The 18,977-nt window shown below is 38.2% G+C and overlaps 2 protein-coding genes across 2 annotated transcripts in view; both read left to right on the top strand.

Annotated features, from left to right (window-relative positions):
• The first annotated feature begins 2,310 nt into the window (after positions 1-2,310).
• Positions 2,311-18,977, top strand: part of LOC146626563 (receptor-type tyrosine-protein phosphatase H-like) — a 447,591-nt gene continuing 430,924 nt past the window's right edge. The window contains exons 1-5 of the mRNA XM_085361332.1: positions 2,311-2,373; positions 3,228-3,345; positions 3,694-3,948; positions 4,058-4,303; positions 4,458-4,703. Of these exons, the coding sequence (XP_085217458.1) occupies positions 2,311-2,373; positions 3,228-3,345; positions 3,694-3,948; positions 4,058-4,303; positions 4,458-4,703 (928 nt within the window). The remainder of the gene's footprint in view (positions 2,374-3,227; positions 3,346-3,693; positions 3,949-4,057; positions 4,304-4,457; positions 4,704-18,977) is intronic.
• On the top strand, positions 4,902-18,166 carry LOC146626594 (receptor-type tyrosine-protein phosphatase H-like). The gene is made up of 14 exons (XM_085361749.1): positions 4,902-4,911; positions 5,434-5,691; positions 5,807-6,037; positions 6,663-6,920; positions 7,087-7,180; positions 7,258-7,311; positions 7,517-7,598; positions 7,748-7,838; positions 7,950-8,026; positions 8,262-8,396; positions 8,557-8,679; positions 8,877-9,037; positions 16,104-16,239; positions 17,996-18,166. The coding sequence occupies exons 1-14, from the start codon at positions 4,902-4,904 to the stop codon at positions 18,164-18,166; spliced, it is 1,881 nt and encodes a 626-aa protein (XP_085217875.1).

Below are 18,977 nucleotides of genomic sequence, written 5' to 3'. Positions count from 1 at the left end.
CGGCACTGGAGCTACTGGGGCCTGCGCTACAGGCGGCACTGGAGCTACTGGGGCCTGCGCTACAGGCGGCACTGGAGCTACTGGGGCCTGCGCTACAGGCGGCACTGAAGCTACTGGGGCCTGCGCTACAGGCGGCACTGGAGCTACTGGGGCCTGCGCTACAGGCGGCACTGGAGACTGAGCTGAGGGTGGCACTGGAGACTGAGCTGAGGGTGGCACTGGAGACTGAGCTGAGGGTGGCACTGGAGACTGAACTGAGGGTGGCACTGGAGACTGAACTGAGGGTGGCACTGGAGACTGAGCTGAGGGTGGCACTGGAGACTGAGCTGAGGGTGGCACTGGCTGCGGGGGAGCTAACTGGGCTGAGAGTGGCTGCGCGGGAGCTAACTGGGCTGAGAGTGGCTGCGGGGGAGGTGATATGCTGTTCACAAAGTCATCTGCCGCACAGAACACCGCCCCTGAATGAACAGTCATACAGTCCGCAAATGGAAAACAGTCCTCACTCACCACAGCCGGCGAATTAGAAGTCCGAACGTCCAGCTGTGGGGTGGCGCGCTTGCGGCGCGATCGGCATCTCCTCCCCGCAGACGGCTCCGACGGGCCGGGCAAGATCACATCCGGCGAGTCGGGCAGCGAGGCAGGAGTGGCTGAGAGAAGGTGCGGTGTGAGCCGGAGAAAAGCCTGCATGGTCGGAGGAAGCAAGTCCAATAGCCATGGCAGGCCGGAAAAGAGCCGTTGCAGCCGGTCTTCTGCTGCGCGGCGAAGCTCTTCCGGGGGATGTTCCAGCCATAGGCTGAGAAGGATCTCCACATTGTATGTGATGTCGTCCTGGAGCTCCTCGGACGGATTTACTGCCGCTGGGTCCATGGTGGCTGGTTCGTTCTGTCACGGTTTGCGGGGGCAAGCCGTGTGGAATATATATAGGACCAAAAGGCGGCAGCTCTGGTGCAGGTGAGTGTTTATTAACAACAAAAATGCAAACAACAAAGGCGCTAGGAACATGAAACTGAAACCTAAACTGGGTAAACTAACAACACAAACCAAGAATGACGGTGCAGGGAGGTCCGGGGAAATACATACAGGGAGACCGAGGGGAAACAACACAGACGAACCAGCAACTACTATGACAGAAGACACAACTTAAATACACTCAGAGAACACAGGGGGATTACATACAGGTGGGGACACAGCTGGGAGTAATTAACATGACGAGACTAGGGAGGCAAACTGAAAACACTCACATAAGACACAGACCTTCACAATAAAACAGGAACTTACACATGAAAGGACACAAACTAAGAAACGCGGACTAGATACAGGAACACACGGGCAGAACAGAGTAAACACTAACCAGAGGAAGAACAGAACCAAAATCGCGAAGAGAAAACACAAAACGCTGGGTCAAAAGGACCCAGGATCATGACAGAGGAAAACTATTATCATTTATGAATCCTAACTTCCCCATCATGTTTCCACAGTGGACAACAATTTTCTTTGAAATATCAGCACTTTTATTGAGCGCTACTCAAAATATGACACCATAAAGACTGTTGTGACTTTGTGCGCAGTTAACAGTATGAGGGTAAGTTTCTGTTCGCAGTTCCTTATTGAGATCAACCACAAGGAAGCTATAAATATCACAACTTTCTGAGACAGTGCTAAGACACAAGAAGGAGATCCACTCTGCTGTGAAAGCAATCAGCGGAGGAACCTAAACAGTGATTTTACTTAAAACCTTAAAAAGACTGGAAATTCTTAAAATAAAACAACACAAATATTATTTATTCAAAGTAGCAGTTCACAACTTTACCTGTGATCATAAACAAAAACGTCTCATCTTTTATTTGCCCATAATAAAGGCACACAAGCGGCCACAAGCATGAACAGATAAATAGCAGCTGATATGCAGCAATTACCTCCAATAAACATGTAAGAGAGGCAAATGCTCTTGATTGACGTACCTTTGACAAGCAGCACAGCATGACCGTTAATAAGGAAGTAACAGGCGGGGCAAAGGTCTCTGTAGTTGTACAAGGCCAGAAAGGAGAAGCAGTTATTTACTTAGTCATTTGCCAATATGAAAAGGGACCAGAGGTTACGAGAGGAGGATGTAGCTAAGAATTAAAAGTCAACAACTTTGAATTAAAGTTATCATAGTGCATGTCAGAGAAATTCTTTGCCAAGCTTAAGTGTGGTTTTTGTCAACATACCAGCAGAGGTGCTGAAAATAGCAGCTACAAGGTTATCCGGGGAAAACAAAGGAATTGAACAAGTTCAAAGTATGTGTGCCAGTTAGGAGTCCTGAAGACGATGAAGCTTTTATCCCTTATCTCAGACCACTTGTTGCTCTGTGTCTTCCTGAGTCTACTCTGGGTAAGTTTTTTTTTACCTTTCACTTTGATGGTGATCAGATAGTGAAGCTCAGTGTAGGTTACCCTCGACAAAAGGAAGCAGTGCAGTCAAAACCACAGTGAAGCCTAAATGCATGACATGCTTCATTATGTATTTAAAACACTATAGTTATGTTTTGTGAAATACTGGTTTGTACAGAAATACAAGAACAACAAAATCTTGTTAAATGGCATGAAAATTCTGGACTTTTCCAGATTTTGAAACATGAATTTATTCCTTCTTTGCGACACCGATCTGTTTCCTCTGAGAACAAAAAGAGGATGAAAGAAGAAAATTCAACAATATCTTAAACACTTACACGATACAGACTTAATGATTGAATCAAATCAGATGTGGAATTTTAAAGAGTGTGTCCGAGGAGAAATGTGTTAGATATTTCATAGGCCAGTAAATGTAAGTAACTGTAGCTATAATATACAATATAATAATACATATGATTTGCATTTTTAGTAAAAGCAAACACTTAATTAATAGATTTTTTGCCAGCTCTGTGATTTTTATGTTATAGATGTTGCTAGTTGTAGAAGCTGACACATAAAATGCTAAAATAATTTGACACTGACTTATTTGTTTCCTGCACATTTATTTTTTTTTTTTTTTAGTGAAAGTTTTTGTTCTTATAAAGCAGAAAGCTCAGAGGATATCTCGAAGTATTACTGTTCACATAATGTTTGTGATATAATGTAGATGTGAAATTAAAAGCAGCAAACATCGCTCTGTGACTCTGCCACAGACTCGTGTTAACTGGGTATTCAATGGTGATTTTTTTTCACAGATTTTAGATTCTGTATTTTTCACTCTTTTTCTGCTTTTAGGGCACAACTGACTCCAATACAACAATCACATCAACAGTGACGACGACAGTGACAGCAGGACAGAAAAGTACAGCAAAAACAGAAACAAGCACAAGACTAAGAACCAATCTGCTGACAGGTACAACACAAAAAACCTCTCCACTAACTCAAACAACACAAACATTTACTCCACTGGCTCAAACAAATCCCACTCCACAGACTTCAACAGAACAAACAACTACATCTACAACAGCAAAAGCCCGTAAGAATGAAACACTATACTAGACTTTTGTTGGTGATCGGTAAAACTGAAGTGAATGTCATTCTGGGTTTTTATTGTGGTAAAAGGTGAACACCACTCTCAAATCATCACAGCTCCTGACAATGTAACAAAAAAGGAGTGAAAGCATTATAGTCAGTGCTTCAGTTCTTGTTCTTTTTTAAACTTTTTTTGAACTACAACCACTGTGTGTCTTTTCTTTTTCAGCTCCAGATAATGTTGACAGAGTGGATGTGACCACACAAAATGAGAACAGTATAACTCTGACCTGGAACAAGGTTAACAACATCCCAACATACTTCCTGCAATATGGTAATATAATAAAAAAGATTAATAAAACTGAAGAAGGACCCATAGTACATGTGGTCACTTCTCTGACTGCTGGGACAAACTACACATTCACTCTCTTCACCATGTCTGATGGACTCAACAGCAGTGGATACAGGTTCAGTGCTGTGACAGGTTAGTGAGCACTGAACAAAACATTCAGTCTAATTAAAACCTACACAAAATGCAAGATGTTGTTGGGAACATTGTTTTAGTTTCTTTTGTGTGTGTTTTTCTATTCTAGCTCCTCGTAATGCTGAAGAATTCGAGGCCGTTGGTCAAAATGAGACCAGCATAAATCTGCAATGGAAAACAGTCTCCAACAGTGACAGTTATCTACTTGGGTTTAATGAAAGAGAGATCAGCATTAGTAATTCTGAAAAAGAATACAGAGTGTTAAATTTGACCAGTGGAACCAGATACACTTTCACTCTCTTCACTGTGTTTGGAAATGTCAGAAGCAGTGGAGTAAACTGCATCGCAGTCACTGGTAAGATATATTTTCTCTAACATAGACAGATAAACCAGGATGGACCAGCTCATTAGTACTTGAAACTTTAGCTGATGGAGAGTTGTTGTTTTTTTTGTGTGTGTGTTTTTTTGTTTGTTTGTTTATCAAAACCGCTTTCCTCTGTTATCTTTAGCTCCACAAAGTGTTAATAATGTGACTGTGGTGCATCAAAATGAGACCAGCATAACTCTGGGATGGAAAACAGTCCCCAACATCGACAAATACATTCTTGCGTTTAATGGGAGCAAGATCAATATTAGTAATTCTGAAAAGGAATACAGAGTGTTAAATTTGACCAGTGGAACCAGATACAATTTCACTCTCTTCACTGTGTTTGATAATGTCAGAAGCAGTGGAGTAAACTGCATCGCAGTCACTGGTGAGATGTAATTTCTCTATATTTTCTCATTTTTTTGGGGAACATGCTTATATACTAGCTTCTCGTAACATAAACATTTGTTAAATTTTCCTATTTTTGTCTGATGTACATTTATAACATTAGACAGGGGACATTAGAATTTGAAATTTAACTTTTATACTTTCTAAAGGCTTAGGAAACATCAATGGTTACTTAAGGATGAAACATTGTGAATCAGACTTTGTAAAATTGTCTTTATTTCATCTTTAGCTCCTGATATAATATATTTAAATGGACAATATAAGTCCAAGTCGATATTCTATATTTTCCTTCTGGCCTGCAGTGCCATTTATTCATCCTGGCTCCACCCACCAACCATATCTCTGTGAAGAAGGAAGTGTGCATCTAACCCTGATGATAGGCTTGTGCTTGTGATAGAGCAACAAATATGGATAATGTGCTCTTAGCGAGCAGCATGCTTAATTATTATATTTTATACAATAATTATCTAATTATTATATTATTAGTACACACTATTTATTTATTTAATTTTGACTGATCTGATCACCTGATTGGAAACATACATTGATGCTGAGCCATTTAGCTCACACACCTACTCAGACTTAAGTATGTAAAAGCTTGTGTTAACTGAACTAGCTCTATGCTCCTGTATGTTACACAGTCACATGTAGCTATTTCATTTTAAAAGAAAAAGATGAACAAATTCCACTTCTGAGTTTTGTTTTTTCAGTTCCACCAGTGGTGCCTTGGATCAGTGTGACTGAACGATTTGCTAACAGCATAACTCTAGAGTGGGAGAACATGAATAAAGCCTGGCAATACGAGCTTCAAATCAATGGTAGTGTGTCAGATAGTGTGTCAGACGTCTCCTCAGATACAATCAGAAAAGTAGTGACATCTCTTCAGCCTGGATCACAGTATGATTTCAGCTTAACCACAGTGTTCGCTGGACTCAGGAGCAATCCTTATACGAAATTCACTGTAACAGGTAAAAAAATTATCTCTGTTCGACTTTTTATAACTTTTTCTTGTCTCTTTTCAATGAGTTGTGTAAAAAAGAAGAAGCAGGTTCATGCATATAACTGTTTTCTCCTCTATTTCAGCCATAGACTGTGCCAGTGCAGACTGGAAAGTTACCAACTCATCAATCAAAGCAAAGATTGAAGGCTTGTTCTCGACCGCAACGGCCCGTAATGGATCTAACGTTCATGTCAGTGATGGACGTGAAAATGTGTCGTTTACTGGACTTTACCCTGGTGCCACCTATAACATCTCTCTTGTCTATGAAAAGTCTTCCAGAGTTTTCCTGCAGTGTGAACACAAATTAACAATTCGTGAGTACAACAGAAACCATTTGAAGGACTAGCATATTTTTAATCTGTAAATTAGTTTTTAAGATCTTAAAGTATTCACTCATATTGGTTACAGAAAGGTTATCTGTGAATTTATTTAATTTAATTTTTAATTTTTAGTTTTCACCCTTGCATTCAATTTTTAATCTTAAAAAGGTTTATTGCAGAAAAATAATTTTGTTAACATACCTACATACCACAGGTTAACACAGTTACATAATATGATTCAGTATTAATATATGAGCTTTAACTAACTATCATTTTATTACTAACTGAAGAATTCATTCTGATGAATTAGCTCAAGAAATTAAAAAGGTTAAAACAGAAAATGAGTAATTCTTTCAATATCTAATGTGTCAATGTTGAGGTCTTTATTTTCTAGTTTTTATATGAAAATCCCAAAAATTATAATAAACTTTTTAAACTGTAGGGTACTGCTTTGAATTAAAAGTAAAGCAAATAATCTTTCTATTTGAGAACAAATTTTAAAATGATGCACTTTTCATAGACTCTGTTTTATAGTATAAAAAGTTTAATTATACTTACTATAAGTCATATATTTTCTGCTTTAGTTGTGACTGTAAAACCTTTTTCTTGTTTTACTCAGTTCCTCCTAATCTAAATGCTCACTGTGAGTACTGGGCAGCTGGATACTCTGTTCTTATTAAATGGACAGTTCCAGAGGGCGAGTGGACCAATGCGGAGGTGAATGTGGCTGGAAAGACTCACACAGTAGCTAGTCCTGAAACTGAGATCATAATCGATGGATTCCAACCTGCCAAAAAATATAAGGTGTCTGTAACTTCACTGTCTGGGGTGAGGAGTTCTGAACCGCATGTGTTTTACTGCCAAACTGATCCAAGGGGTGAGTAAAAGTAACTACATTACCATGTTACTGCTTGTAATCATAACAACATACAGTATTTTCAACTTTGACTTGATTACAAATCGTTTCATTTCACTCAAGTGTAAAATAAAGCTCTAAACTTTTTAACTTTGTTGCATTTTAACTATGCTTTTGCTCCCTTTAGGAGTTATTGCAGGGTCCGTATTTGGTGTGCTTCTTTTTGGTCTCCTGGTTGCTCTGGTTGTCTTAATTTTCCTCAAAAGACCAGATATTATTAGGTGGGTCTCAATTCACTGACAAGAATAAAGTAAATTAAATCAAGACATTTATCATATTTAATGTTTTGATCCTGCAGCAGAAAGAAGTCTTCATTCATTGGTGGATCCAAAGTACCAAACACACAGAGCAAGTAAGTGTTTTTTTACAATGACAATTACCCACAATGAAGAAAAAACATTAATTAAGGCAAAATTAATGAATACGTTTGAGAGACGATCATTAATGGCAAGTACTATTGTATAATCTGTATTATTTCATTAGGTCAAAACAAAGCTAAGATTAATTCTACTTTTTTTATGTTTTATTTATTTATGTATTTATTTATTTATTTTTAGATCTATTCCCTCTGCAAAGTTTCCGGACCACTTCCATCCGCTGAGTTTGGACGAGAACAGAGGCTTCAACGAGGAATATGAGGTGCATAAAAAGATCAAGATTTTTTTTCCTCTTCTGCTTCTGTGTGTTCCTGTTTTTGTGTCTTTACTGTTTTATTTCTTACCATTTTATTCGTTTTACGATGGCCAGTATCTCAGTTTCATGCTTTGTTATCTGCTACGTTCATGCAGTGCCTCGCTCCTGTTGGAACAGACCAGACACGAAAGACTGCTATTCTACCTGAAAACAAAGCGAAGAATCGTTTCAATAACGTCTTGCCATGTGAGTCTCTCCTCTGACTGTTGAACCGTGCTGTTGTGAGCTCAGTCTAGCAGTCTATGTCAGGACTACTGGAGGTGCACTGGAGTTAAATCACCTGTTTTCTCATATTAGATGACTGGTGTCGTGTGAAGCTAACTACATCAGATCCTGATGGAATTTCAGACTATATCAATGCCAATTACATGCCGGTAAGTGTTACATTAAGATAAAGTTCAGTGAAGATCTCTTTATAACTACACCATACAGAAAGCATATAAACAAGCACCTTTGTGCGATTTCATGAGCTTTCTTTTTTCATTTCTATAACGAGCAGAAGATATACAAGCTAAATTAGTCTACATATTAACTTTGTCCCCTGCGACCCTGAAAAGGATAAGCGGAAGCGAATGGATGGATGGATTAACTTTGTCCACTGCTTTTCAGGGCTACAGCAGTAACAGAGAGTACATTGCCACTCAGGGCCCTCTGCCCTCTACTGTTAATGATTTCTGGAGAATGATTTGGGAACAAAGAGTTAAGAGGATCGTTATGGTAACCAACTGCATTGAAGGAGGGCGGGTAAGTCTTCAGGAAAATCTTAAAATGTTTTATTGATGGTCTTTTAAGGAAGTTGTTGTCAGGAGGAAACATACTGGTCACTTCACAAAGAAGAGATCAAGATCTATGATTAAAATACATTTTGTACGTGTATTTTGTTGCTTTTTGCTCATTTTTCTAGACCAGGTGTGAACAATACTGGCCTGCAGACAGCAAGTCATGCCTTTATGGAGAGCTGTTGGTCACCATGAGATCTGAGCAACAGGAGACCAACTGGACGCTGAGAGAATTCAACCTGAAAGATGTATAAAAACTTACTTATATCTTCTGAGTGTGTGTGTAGATGGTACTAAGTAAGGCTAGAAAACATGAATAGAAAACACTGAAGGCTTTAACTGTTAATGTTGCTTTTAAAAGAATAATGGTTGATTGATACCTAAAATATTATGCTGTATATCAAGACATAGGCCTAAAGTAACTGTATATGAATGTTCCTCACAGAGAAAAACCTCAGAAGAACAGACAGTTAAACATTTCCACTTTACTGCCTGGCCTGATCATGGAGTCCCAGAGTGCACAGAGATCCTGATCCAGTTCAGAGGACTGGTGAGACAGCACATAGAGAGAGAAGGGGGCAAAGCACCAACTGTGGTTCACTCCAGGTATGAAATAAGTGTTTCCTTTTACATGGGTGCAGGGTTGCTTTTATACAATATCCACCCAGCTAAAGTCACACACTCTAATACTGGACCACCTTTACTTTAGGCAAGGCAAGGCAAGTTTATTTGTATAGCACAATTCAACAACAAGGTGATTCAAAGTGCTTTACAGAGACATTAGAAACAAAAACAAATAAAAAGCATGATTTAAAATTGATTAAAACAAGCAAACAAACAAACTAATTAACAAACAAACAAAACAGTATATAAAATCAAAACAGATAAAATCAGAACAGTAGATAAAATCAGTAGTTAAATGTAAGTTTTGAAATTTAAGCTTAAAAGTGTGGATTTGGTGCTTTATTCAAATGCAGCTGAGAATAGGTGAGTCTTCAACCTGGATTTAAATAAACTGAGTGTTTCAGCTGATCTGAGGCTTTCTGGGAGTTTGTTCCAGATATAAGGAGCATAAAAGCTGAATGCAGCTTCTCCGTGTCTGGTTCTGACTCTGGAAACTGATAAAAGACCGGATCCAGATGACCTGAGGGATCTGGAAGGTTCATACTGGGTCAGGAAGTCACTGATGTATTTTGGTCCTAAACTATTCAGAGCTTTATAGACCAGCATCAGAACTTTAAAGTCTATCCTCTGACGGACAGGCAGCCAGTGTAAAGACCTCAGAGCTGGACTGATGTGGTCCACTTTTTTGGTCTTAGTGAGGACTCGAGCAGCAGAGTTCTGAATGAGCTGTAGTTGTCTGACTGATTTTTTAGGTAGACCTGTAAAGATGCTGTTACAGTAATCAAGCCTACTAAAGATGAACGCATGGACTAGTTTTTCCAGGTCCTGTTGAGACATCAGATCTTTTATCCTTGAAATATTCTTGAGGTGATAGTAAGCTGACTTTGTTATTGTCTTAATGTGTTTCTCTAAGTTTAGGTCTGCATCCATCACTACACCCAAATTTCTCGCCTGGTTTGTGGTTTTTAGGTGTATAGATTGAAGTTCTCTGGTGACCTGTAATCGTTTTTCTTTGGCGCCAAAGACTATTACCTCAGTTTTGTTTTTGTTTAGCTGGAGAAAATTGTGGCACAACCAGTCATTAATTTCCTCGATGCATTTACCAAGAGCCTGTACAGGGCCTTGGTCTCCTGGTGACATTGTGATATATATTTGTGTGTCATCTGCATAGCTGTGGTAGTTTATTTTGTTGTTCTTTATAATCTGTGCCAGTGGGAGCCTGTAAATGTTAAACAGAAGGGGTCCCAAGATGGAACCTTGGGGAACTCCACATGTGATACTTGTCTGCTCAGATGTGAAGTTACCTATTGATACAAAGTATTTCCTGTTTTCTAAGTATGTTTTGAACCAGTTTAGTACAGTTCCTGAAAGACCTGCCCAGTTCTCCAGTCGTTTGAGTAATAAGTTGTGGTCAACTGTATCAAATGCTGCACTGAGATCCAGTAAAACTAAGACTGACATTTTTCCACTGTCTGTATTCAGACATATGTCATTAAACATTTAGATGATCTTGTCAACAAACTTAGGTAAACTCACATCACTTACAACCCAAATTCCAACAATAAATATCAGCTCATTTTAAATTTGATGGCAGCAACACAAGTCAATAAAGTTGGGACATCGCCCCTCTTCTTTTAAGAGCCTATAAACATCTAAGAGAACTGAGTAGCTAAACTATAAAAGTGAATGGTCCTTGTTGAGTCTGCGCTTCAGCAGGCCCGCTAGTTCAGACTTATCACCCATGAAGAATGCAAGGCAGAACAGCTCAACCGGTTTTCACATGCTATAGCAAACGACTCCAAAGAACCAGCACCCACAGTTTCACAAACACCCATTGTAAAACCACCCTGTGGTGCGTCATAAAACTAAGGCACTGTGTGTGTGTGTGCATGTGTGTGTGTGCATATACAAGCCTGTGTATATGTGTGTGTGTGTGTGTGTGTGTGTGTGTGTGTGTGTGTGTGTGTGTGTGTGTGTGTGTGTGTGTGTGGGGATGGTAACAGAAACAGAAGAATGTCTTTGATCATACAATTTAAGGCAAGGCGTACAAATTTAAGTAACACAATGACAACATTTAACAATTTCAACCTAACAGTCCTAAGTTCCAAGAGATCCTCCAAATGGCCTATTAAAAGTAATAAAAGTAAAGTAAAAGAAGGTAAAAGGGCCACTTGCAGGACCTCTGGGATATTTATCTGAAAGTGTTGCTCTAAAACATATTTATAGTTTTCAACATTGATGGTGCCTATCCTATTGAATTATCACTAATGACCCCACAGACACACACACACACACACACACACACACACACACACACACACACACACACACACACGGCTGCTGTTTTTTGAACTGAGTGGTGAAAGCAAGTCAAATAGTTTTGTATTTTGTTTTGTTTTTTATGATTTGGTTTCACCAAACTGAGCTCAAATTAAATTTAACTGAGCTCAAATCACAATCATTCAAGAATATTTTGCAACCATATTTACTCTCAAAAGATGATGGCTCATTACTTTCTCTCCAGATTTTAATATTAATTTTTAGATTTTATTATATTATAATTTTTTTTTTAATGCTTTAGAAATGTCTTAACCCATTTTAGGAGTTTCAGCAATTATATTTCTTTGCTTGATGGAGGCCAGTAATTTGACCTTTCTGAAATGGACTAACATATTTTTCATTACTACAGGATATGTCTTCCTAAATAACCGCTTAATAAATAAGATGCTACTTCAGGGTTAGGGTTAAATAAGCTATTGGTTGCCAAAATTATTAAACATTATTACTGATTACTGCAGTAAGTATGAATGGGAAAGCTATAGACTATTTGCTTGGTTAAATCCAGGTGTTTTGGGCTTTTTGTTTTGTCAGGCACGCTTTCTTTAGTCTCATTCACATTAGATTAAGAAGAAGTGACATAAAAGCTGGAGACCATAAATTTAGTCAGCATAAAGAATTTACTAATATTAAATCATAATTTATTAAAGGTCATTTTTTGTGTAAGTGCTGAGTTTAAAGATCTTCAGTTAGGAGCAACTAGTTCATCCTAATATTTACTTCTTTCCTTCTGTGGCCTTCAATCCTGTAAGATTATGAAAACTCACTGAAACAAATTGGGATCATTCTCATAAATATAAATACCACCAACGACACAATTGTGCTCCAGTGACTTTGTAGAATACAACATGCTGTGTTACTATGGAACGCCAGGACTGCCATAATGAATTAATTAAATACACCATTAAATAATTAATTAAATGTGGCAATAATTAATTAAAATTGGAATTAATTAATTAAATAAATAGTTATGACACATGTAATTAATTAATTATTGACACATGTAATTAATTATTTATGTATTTCACATTTTAATTAATTATTGACACATTTAATTAATTAATTATTGACACATTTAATTAATTATTGACACATTTAATTAATTATTTAATGATATATTTATTTATTTCATTTTGGCAGTCCTGGCGCCTGGCTCTCGTCATGAAATAATTTTATCTGTCAGCCTCACCCATCAAACTCAGGGGGCGGGGTTAACGCTGCCCATGCAGCTTCTCTAACATTTGATTGGTTGCCGTGCAAAGTAAGTCAAAACAGGTCGATCCTAGATAATCGATTGCTTGTGCAGACTTGGGGCAGCCAGCTATCCCAGAATGCAGATCAAATCACAGGCAGCAATGGTGGTGGTGTAGTTTTTCTGTCACCAGCTACACTTTTAACAGTGTTTTAGCCGCGAATGTCGCGACGTATGTCTGGTCAGGTTGTCAACATAGAACATGTTTGCAAAAGTGCTCAGATGTTTTCAGAGATTTCACTAGCTCTGCTAACAATTAGCATGCAGAGTGCACCGAGGGGGTTACGTTAACCGGTTTGTTTACATATTCCACTCTCCGTGTTCCACATGTTGCATTCGCAGATTCTCACCGAACGATCGTCTCTTTCCGCCTGGTCTTGTGTCTCTGTGCTTCTGTAACATAAAGAACGAGCTGACATTTTTCTCACGAAACCAGCGATCAGCTTAACAGACCCTCAGTTTACCTGCATGCATCCTCCTCCTCATCTGTCAGCTGTTTAACACCTGCTGCTAATTCAAGAAACACGCCTAGTTACCTGGTGATAGTCACAGTTTAACTGGGCAGCCGGTGCTCGATATAACGCAATGTCAGCGCATTTTTCTGCACAAGATAAGTAAATATAGTGTTTTCCCCGAGCGCAGAGCTGCTGGAGCTTGTTTCCTTACAGAGCACTTTATAGGCGAGCCAGCTTTATCAGCGGCTGATGTCCAATCACCGGCACACAGCTTTGAAATCTCAGCTGAGTTTTAGCTCTCAGTGGTTAAACGCTGGACTTCATTCACTCAGGTTCTGTCTGTCGGGTCACGTTTACTTCGCTGTTTTATTTACAACTGAGCAAATCGGTTTGGCTGAGGTTAAAGTTACGTTTCATAACTGCATAGTTTCACAGACGTTTAATGGTTCACTGGCACATGTGTTAGACTGAACTATCATCTAAATATCATCTGTTTTTTAATAGTTATTCAACTGTGTTCTAAGCACCAGCTGTCTGTTAGAATGTGATTTTTTTTTCTCTCTCTGTTGGCAGAGGTATAAAAATGCGCAGGAAAATCTGACGTGCATGGCGAACTTCACCGACGATATTTAGGGAGGAATAAACACACATCAAACATAAATGAACCATTTGTCTGTCTCCATAATTGAGAGCATTTTCTCTTCTTATCTCAACACTCTCTCTCTCTCTCTCTCTTTTTTTTTGCTTTTTCGGTCATGTTATGTTTACCTGTCAAAGGCTTGTTACAAACTATGAAACACATGGTGCAGACTTCTGGATGTTAGAAGAAAACTAATACTGCTCATGAATGAGACTAAAGGCAGGAAGGTGTCCTTTAAAACTAAACATGTTAATAGGACCTCCCTATTTATATCATAGTTTATGATATAGCACGTGTATTTCAGTAATAGCTGAGGCCACTATACGTTTGTTTATATCTAATCTTCCTTTTCAAACATTTAAACAGCAGCGAGTCTGCAGCTGAGGGAATACAAATTCAAATTGTCGGAACAGGTTTGCTCATTTCTTGGATTCATTTGGTGATTTATTAAATGTATAACTGTTATTCTAATCTGCTGCTGAGTCTCTTACACTTTTCTTTATGCTGTATATTTTCACGTCTCTGGAATAGTTGGCAGTTAGATAGTCAGCTGGGAAACTTTGTGTTAACTCGTGGAGCTGAGGATATCGTGGATATGCTGACCTCGCTGCGTGGTGTACAGAGCGAGGTCAGCATGATTAATATTCACAATAAAAATATTAGCCGAACATCATGAAGTCTGTATGTGTTTCATAGTGTCGAACAACCTTTGTACAGTTAAAGCCGGCAGTTACTACATGACGGAAACACCAACGTTATCTCTTTTATGCGTTTATACACAGGTCACGCTGATTACTGAACAAAAACCCAAAGATCAGATGTTAAACAGATTTATTTGCTCTCTCTCCTCCTTAAACATGTTTTTAATGTTAGTTATAATTCAGAATTGGCGACTGAAACACGTAGGACACATAAGAACATCAGGAAATAAAACACCGATAAATATAACCTCAGTAAAAGAAGTCAGCGGGGGTTACTACAGCTGTGTACCGGGGCCTGCGCTTTGTCGGTGGGATTGCTTGCGAGGCGAGCGGGTCTATCCCACGCTTTGCCGTGAGACTGGGACGACATCTCCGAAATCATCGAAACACTTTTGCAAAGAGGCTGTATTTTGACAAACCGACCAGACACATGAAGATTAAACCACTACATTCTCGGCTAAAAAAATATTAAAACGGTATTTGGTAACACACAAACAGGGTTTTTCAAAGCTCAGTTCTGTTAGCTTCCACATGCCGGTTGTTGTGCGCTAGAAACAATGGCCACCAGGCCAAAGCAATGGTTTTGACTCGATCAGCGTTAACCCCGCCCCCTGAGTTTGTGAAATACATAAATAATTAATTAAATGTGTCAATAATTAATTAATTAAATGTGTCAATAATTAATTAATTAAATGTGTCAATAATTAATTAAAATGTGAAATACATAAATAATTAATTAAATGTGTCAATAATTAATTAATTACATGTGTCATAACTATTTATTTAATTAATTAATTCCAATTTTAATTAATTATTGCCACATTTAATTAATTATTTAATGATGTATTTAATTAATTCATTATGGCAGTCCTGGCGTTCCATATGTTACAGTTATAGTCAGACCTCTTCTGGGATCTGCAGAGGAGGCATTCAATTAACCACAACATTATAAATTACTACGTACTCACATATAAACTCTACTATATGTGAGACTTTATAGAGACACAGCATGGATAGTGTCTGACTGATACTGTAAAAATATAATGTGATGTTTCGAGGCAGCGTATTAGGAGCAGGTGAAGGGTTGGTATCACATTCCCAAACACTCCTGTCTGTGATTAAAAGTCTTTTGTGACTAACAGTGTCATTCAGGTTTTGTGTTTTCTAATCCATTTTTCTTTCTGTCTTGATGTCTTGTTTTCAGCTCACTTTAGTTTCATTTTGCATTTACTAGTTTCACTTTGGTTTTTACTGTTTTGAAATGTTCCGTTTTATTTAAGCTTTCATTAGTTTGTGTGTTGTTGTTTTTTTTAATAATTATAACATTTAGGGTATTTGTCAGGGGTATATTTTTAAAAGCATTGAGCAGATATTACATTACAAATTGCAAACACGTGCACTAAAGCCTTACTGAGCAGGCTGTGATGACAAATTTGACCAAAGGGACAAAGACTATAATTAAAGACATTTCCTCTATAATTTTATTGAAGCTTGTTGTTGTTGTGTACAGTATTGTTTTCCACATTGTTTTCACATCTAGTTATAGGTTCTAGTTTAGTTTTTGTTAACTATAATAACTTTGGCACAGACACAGTGATGAGAGCTTTCTATGTGACCTTAAAAACCTTTTGCTATCTTATTATGACGTTTGTGTCTCTCTTAGTGCTGGAGTCGGGAGAACTGGCACTATCATTTCCCTGGATGTGCTGCTTCAGCAGCTGGAGAAAGAACAAGCAGTCGGCATCAATGCCTTCGTACACAAGATGAGACTGAGCCGACCGTACATGGTGCAGACGGAGGTAACTGTGTTAAACTGCTTCTGATTGAGCCACCACTTCCTTAATTAGCTAATGTATTTCTTTATAGTCACAGCTGGTGACACAACACACAGACAGCACTTTATTCATCATAAGATATGCAGTTGTTTTTTTGTTTGTTTGTTTGTTTTAAATTGAGGTCCTTATTGTCCATCCTTTCATCTTAAAATATGAGTTTGAAAGATTTTTTTCTATTGTTCAATTTCTGTTTTCAAATTTTGTACACATTAACCAGCAGATGACTCCTTAAAATATTTTTAAAAAATCTTTAATGCCCAGTTTGTTCATTGTACATGTTACAGTAAAATAGGGCGATTTGATTCCAATTCACATGGTCCCGAATTGATTCGATCCACGGTTCGATTCGATTTGAATCTGAGAAATTTTGCCTCAGTCAGAAATATTATAATTCTGATCACATATCAGTACATATTTTTATATCTATAAAAAGAAAGCTGACACTTGCGAGAATTTATCAAAAGTGTAAGCATCACAGCAGATGCCTTTGTGTTAAAGTAACTGAGGAAAAAACAGAAAAACATGAAGGCGACTTTCCTTGCCTGGGATTTTATAGCTTTCTTTCAACATTGCAGCACAGTTTCAAAAATAAAGCATTCCAATTCTTTTAATAAACAAAAAGGTCCAACAAGCTTTGTTTTATGAAAATTTTTTTTTAGCTCTCTTACTTAAAAAGATGTAGACATAGACACAAAGACAAATACTGTCCAGAATGTCACAAACAGGACTATAATAAAATTTCAATCAAGTGTTTTGCTGTAGAGGTGGGCTTGGATAACGTAAAATCAATTCATTAAAACCCTAAATCGATTTTTAATACTAATTATATTTTTCCCGAAATGCCAGAATCTCAGGTTAAACCTCACAAAATTTCAACAATCACCAAACAGCTAAAACAGTAAATGAAAGCAGGTACACGGATTCTGCACAAAGACACAAACACAAAGCGCGGACCCATCGACAGATCAGAAGCAGTGAGATCTCTCACCCGACGGCATGGGCAGGGTCGGGGCTGAAAGCTGACAGCTCACTGATTCCCCTCCGTCGGCGGATCCGCGATTTGTATTTACGCCCTTTTTGCGCTAGATTCAGAAGCTGCAGGTTTTTATCTCTCTCCAAACAATATTGACTGAACCAGCAGCAAATGAAGATCCAAACTACGCTTCACATTTCGCTTCACGTAAACATCGTCATGAATTAGTTTTGCTGTTTTGCTCCCACCACGATAAAATCACACTTCATGCAGAGTTCGCTGTCTCTCTCCAAGAACAGTTTCCCATCTAAAAATCTTTTTTCTGCATTATTCGCTTGCTTATTATGCACAAGGCTACCGTTGTTTACAGCGCTGTTGGCCGCTGCTTTTTTTTTCCCTTTCACTTGCTTCCGAAAAGAAAGACTCATTTCTGCTGTTCAATAGGCTACTGAACAAATTTAAACTTTTTAAAATCATCCAAAATTGCAAAATGCTTAGCTGTGTCTCTAATAAAACCCCTGTAACTTTGCTCTGTCTCACTTCAGCAGCATTAGGTAATGTTCAGATGTTGATTAATGACTTAATGTTTCGTTTTTGATCTACTGCAGAATATTTTATGGTTAGGGTTAGGGGTTAGGGCAGAACTACTGCCTGTAAAGATCATAATATATTATGATATATTATGATCTTTACAGGCAGTAGTTCTGCATTTCAAATAACCAAAAACGTCTGGTATTTCCTTTTCAGTCCCAGTACATTTTCCTGCACCAGTGCATTATGGACAGTCTGCAACCAAAAGACACGAATGAAGAGAACATTTATGAGGATATATGTGAGAACACATACGAGACGCCAGACAGCATATACGTCAATGCCACTGCACTCCAAGAGCTCCATCGGCACAATGTAAATGCCTAGTATTAACCCTGCACTTAATCTTTTATGCACCCAATGAAAAACTATTTGTCTATGAGCAATATTTTGGTTTTAAACTACTATGCAAACTATTACATCTTAACTACACTTCAGATCTTATTTAGTTTGCATCTCTTCTAAATGTGTGATATTATAATTGTTGTTTTTGTGTGAGAAAATAGCCCTCTGATGACTTGGGAATGTTAAAAATGTCATGGTTCTGGGTCCTTTTCACCCATCATGTTGAGTTTCTTCTATTCTAGTGATATTTTGTATTATGGTTTATGTTCAGGTTCATTTATAGTCTTAGTTGTTCTGTTTTGAATTTCTTTATACTCCCTGTTTAGTTCTTGGGTTGTTAGGTTTCCCCTTGTGTCTTTGCCTCTCTCTCTGTGTCTGTGTTTATGTGTTTGTATGAGCCGTTGCGTCTTGTCTCCCTCCTTCTTTTCCATTCTATGTTTCCTGAGCCCATCATGTCTCCTCTCTCTCCCTCATGTTCCCTTGCTCCCTTTCGTCTGCCTTTCCTCCACTCCTCTGTCAAACTCATGTGTCAGTCATTCATTCATTTCCTGTTCTATTGTGAAGGTCTTGTGTTCCATGCTCAGTGTGTTTAGTTTTGGTTCCCTGGTGTCGTCATGTCTAATTTGTCTCAGCTCTGTTCCGCATGTATTTTCTGTTTCCTCGTCATTGTACTGTGTATTTAAGCTTCTGTTTCCCTCAGTCCATTTGCGTTCTCACGTAATTTGTGAATGTTGTATATGGGCTGATGTAGAGGGTGATTATTAGACGGGTAATTAAAAGCATTAAAAGCACA

This window comes from Diplotaxodon limnothrissa, linkage group LG8, assembly GCF_057381915.1.
Source record: "Diplotaxodon limnothrissa isolate DT_005_m linkage group LG8, D_limnothrissa_male_GT1.1, whole genome shotgun sequence".
In the NCBI taxonomy this organism is placed as follows: domain Eukaryota; kingdom Metazoa; phylum Chordata; class Actinopteri; order Cichliformes; family Cichlidae; genus Diplotaxodon; species Diplotaxodon limnothrissa.
This window is presented reverse-complemented; position numbering and strand designations above follow the sequence as displayed.

Excerpts from the sequence above, each read along its gene's own strand:
- LOC146626594 (XM_085361749.1), top strand. Across the intron at positions 7,599-7,747 it reads GCTTCAACGAGGAATATGAG|TGCCTCGCTCCTGTTGGAAC; the intron begins GTGCATAAAAAG and ends ACGTTCATGCAG. Across the intron at positions 8,680-8,876 it reads GAGAATTCAACCTGAAAGAT|AGAAAAACCTCAGAAGAACA; the intron begins GTATAAAAACTT and ends TGTTCCTCACAG.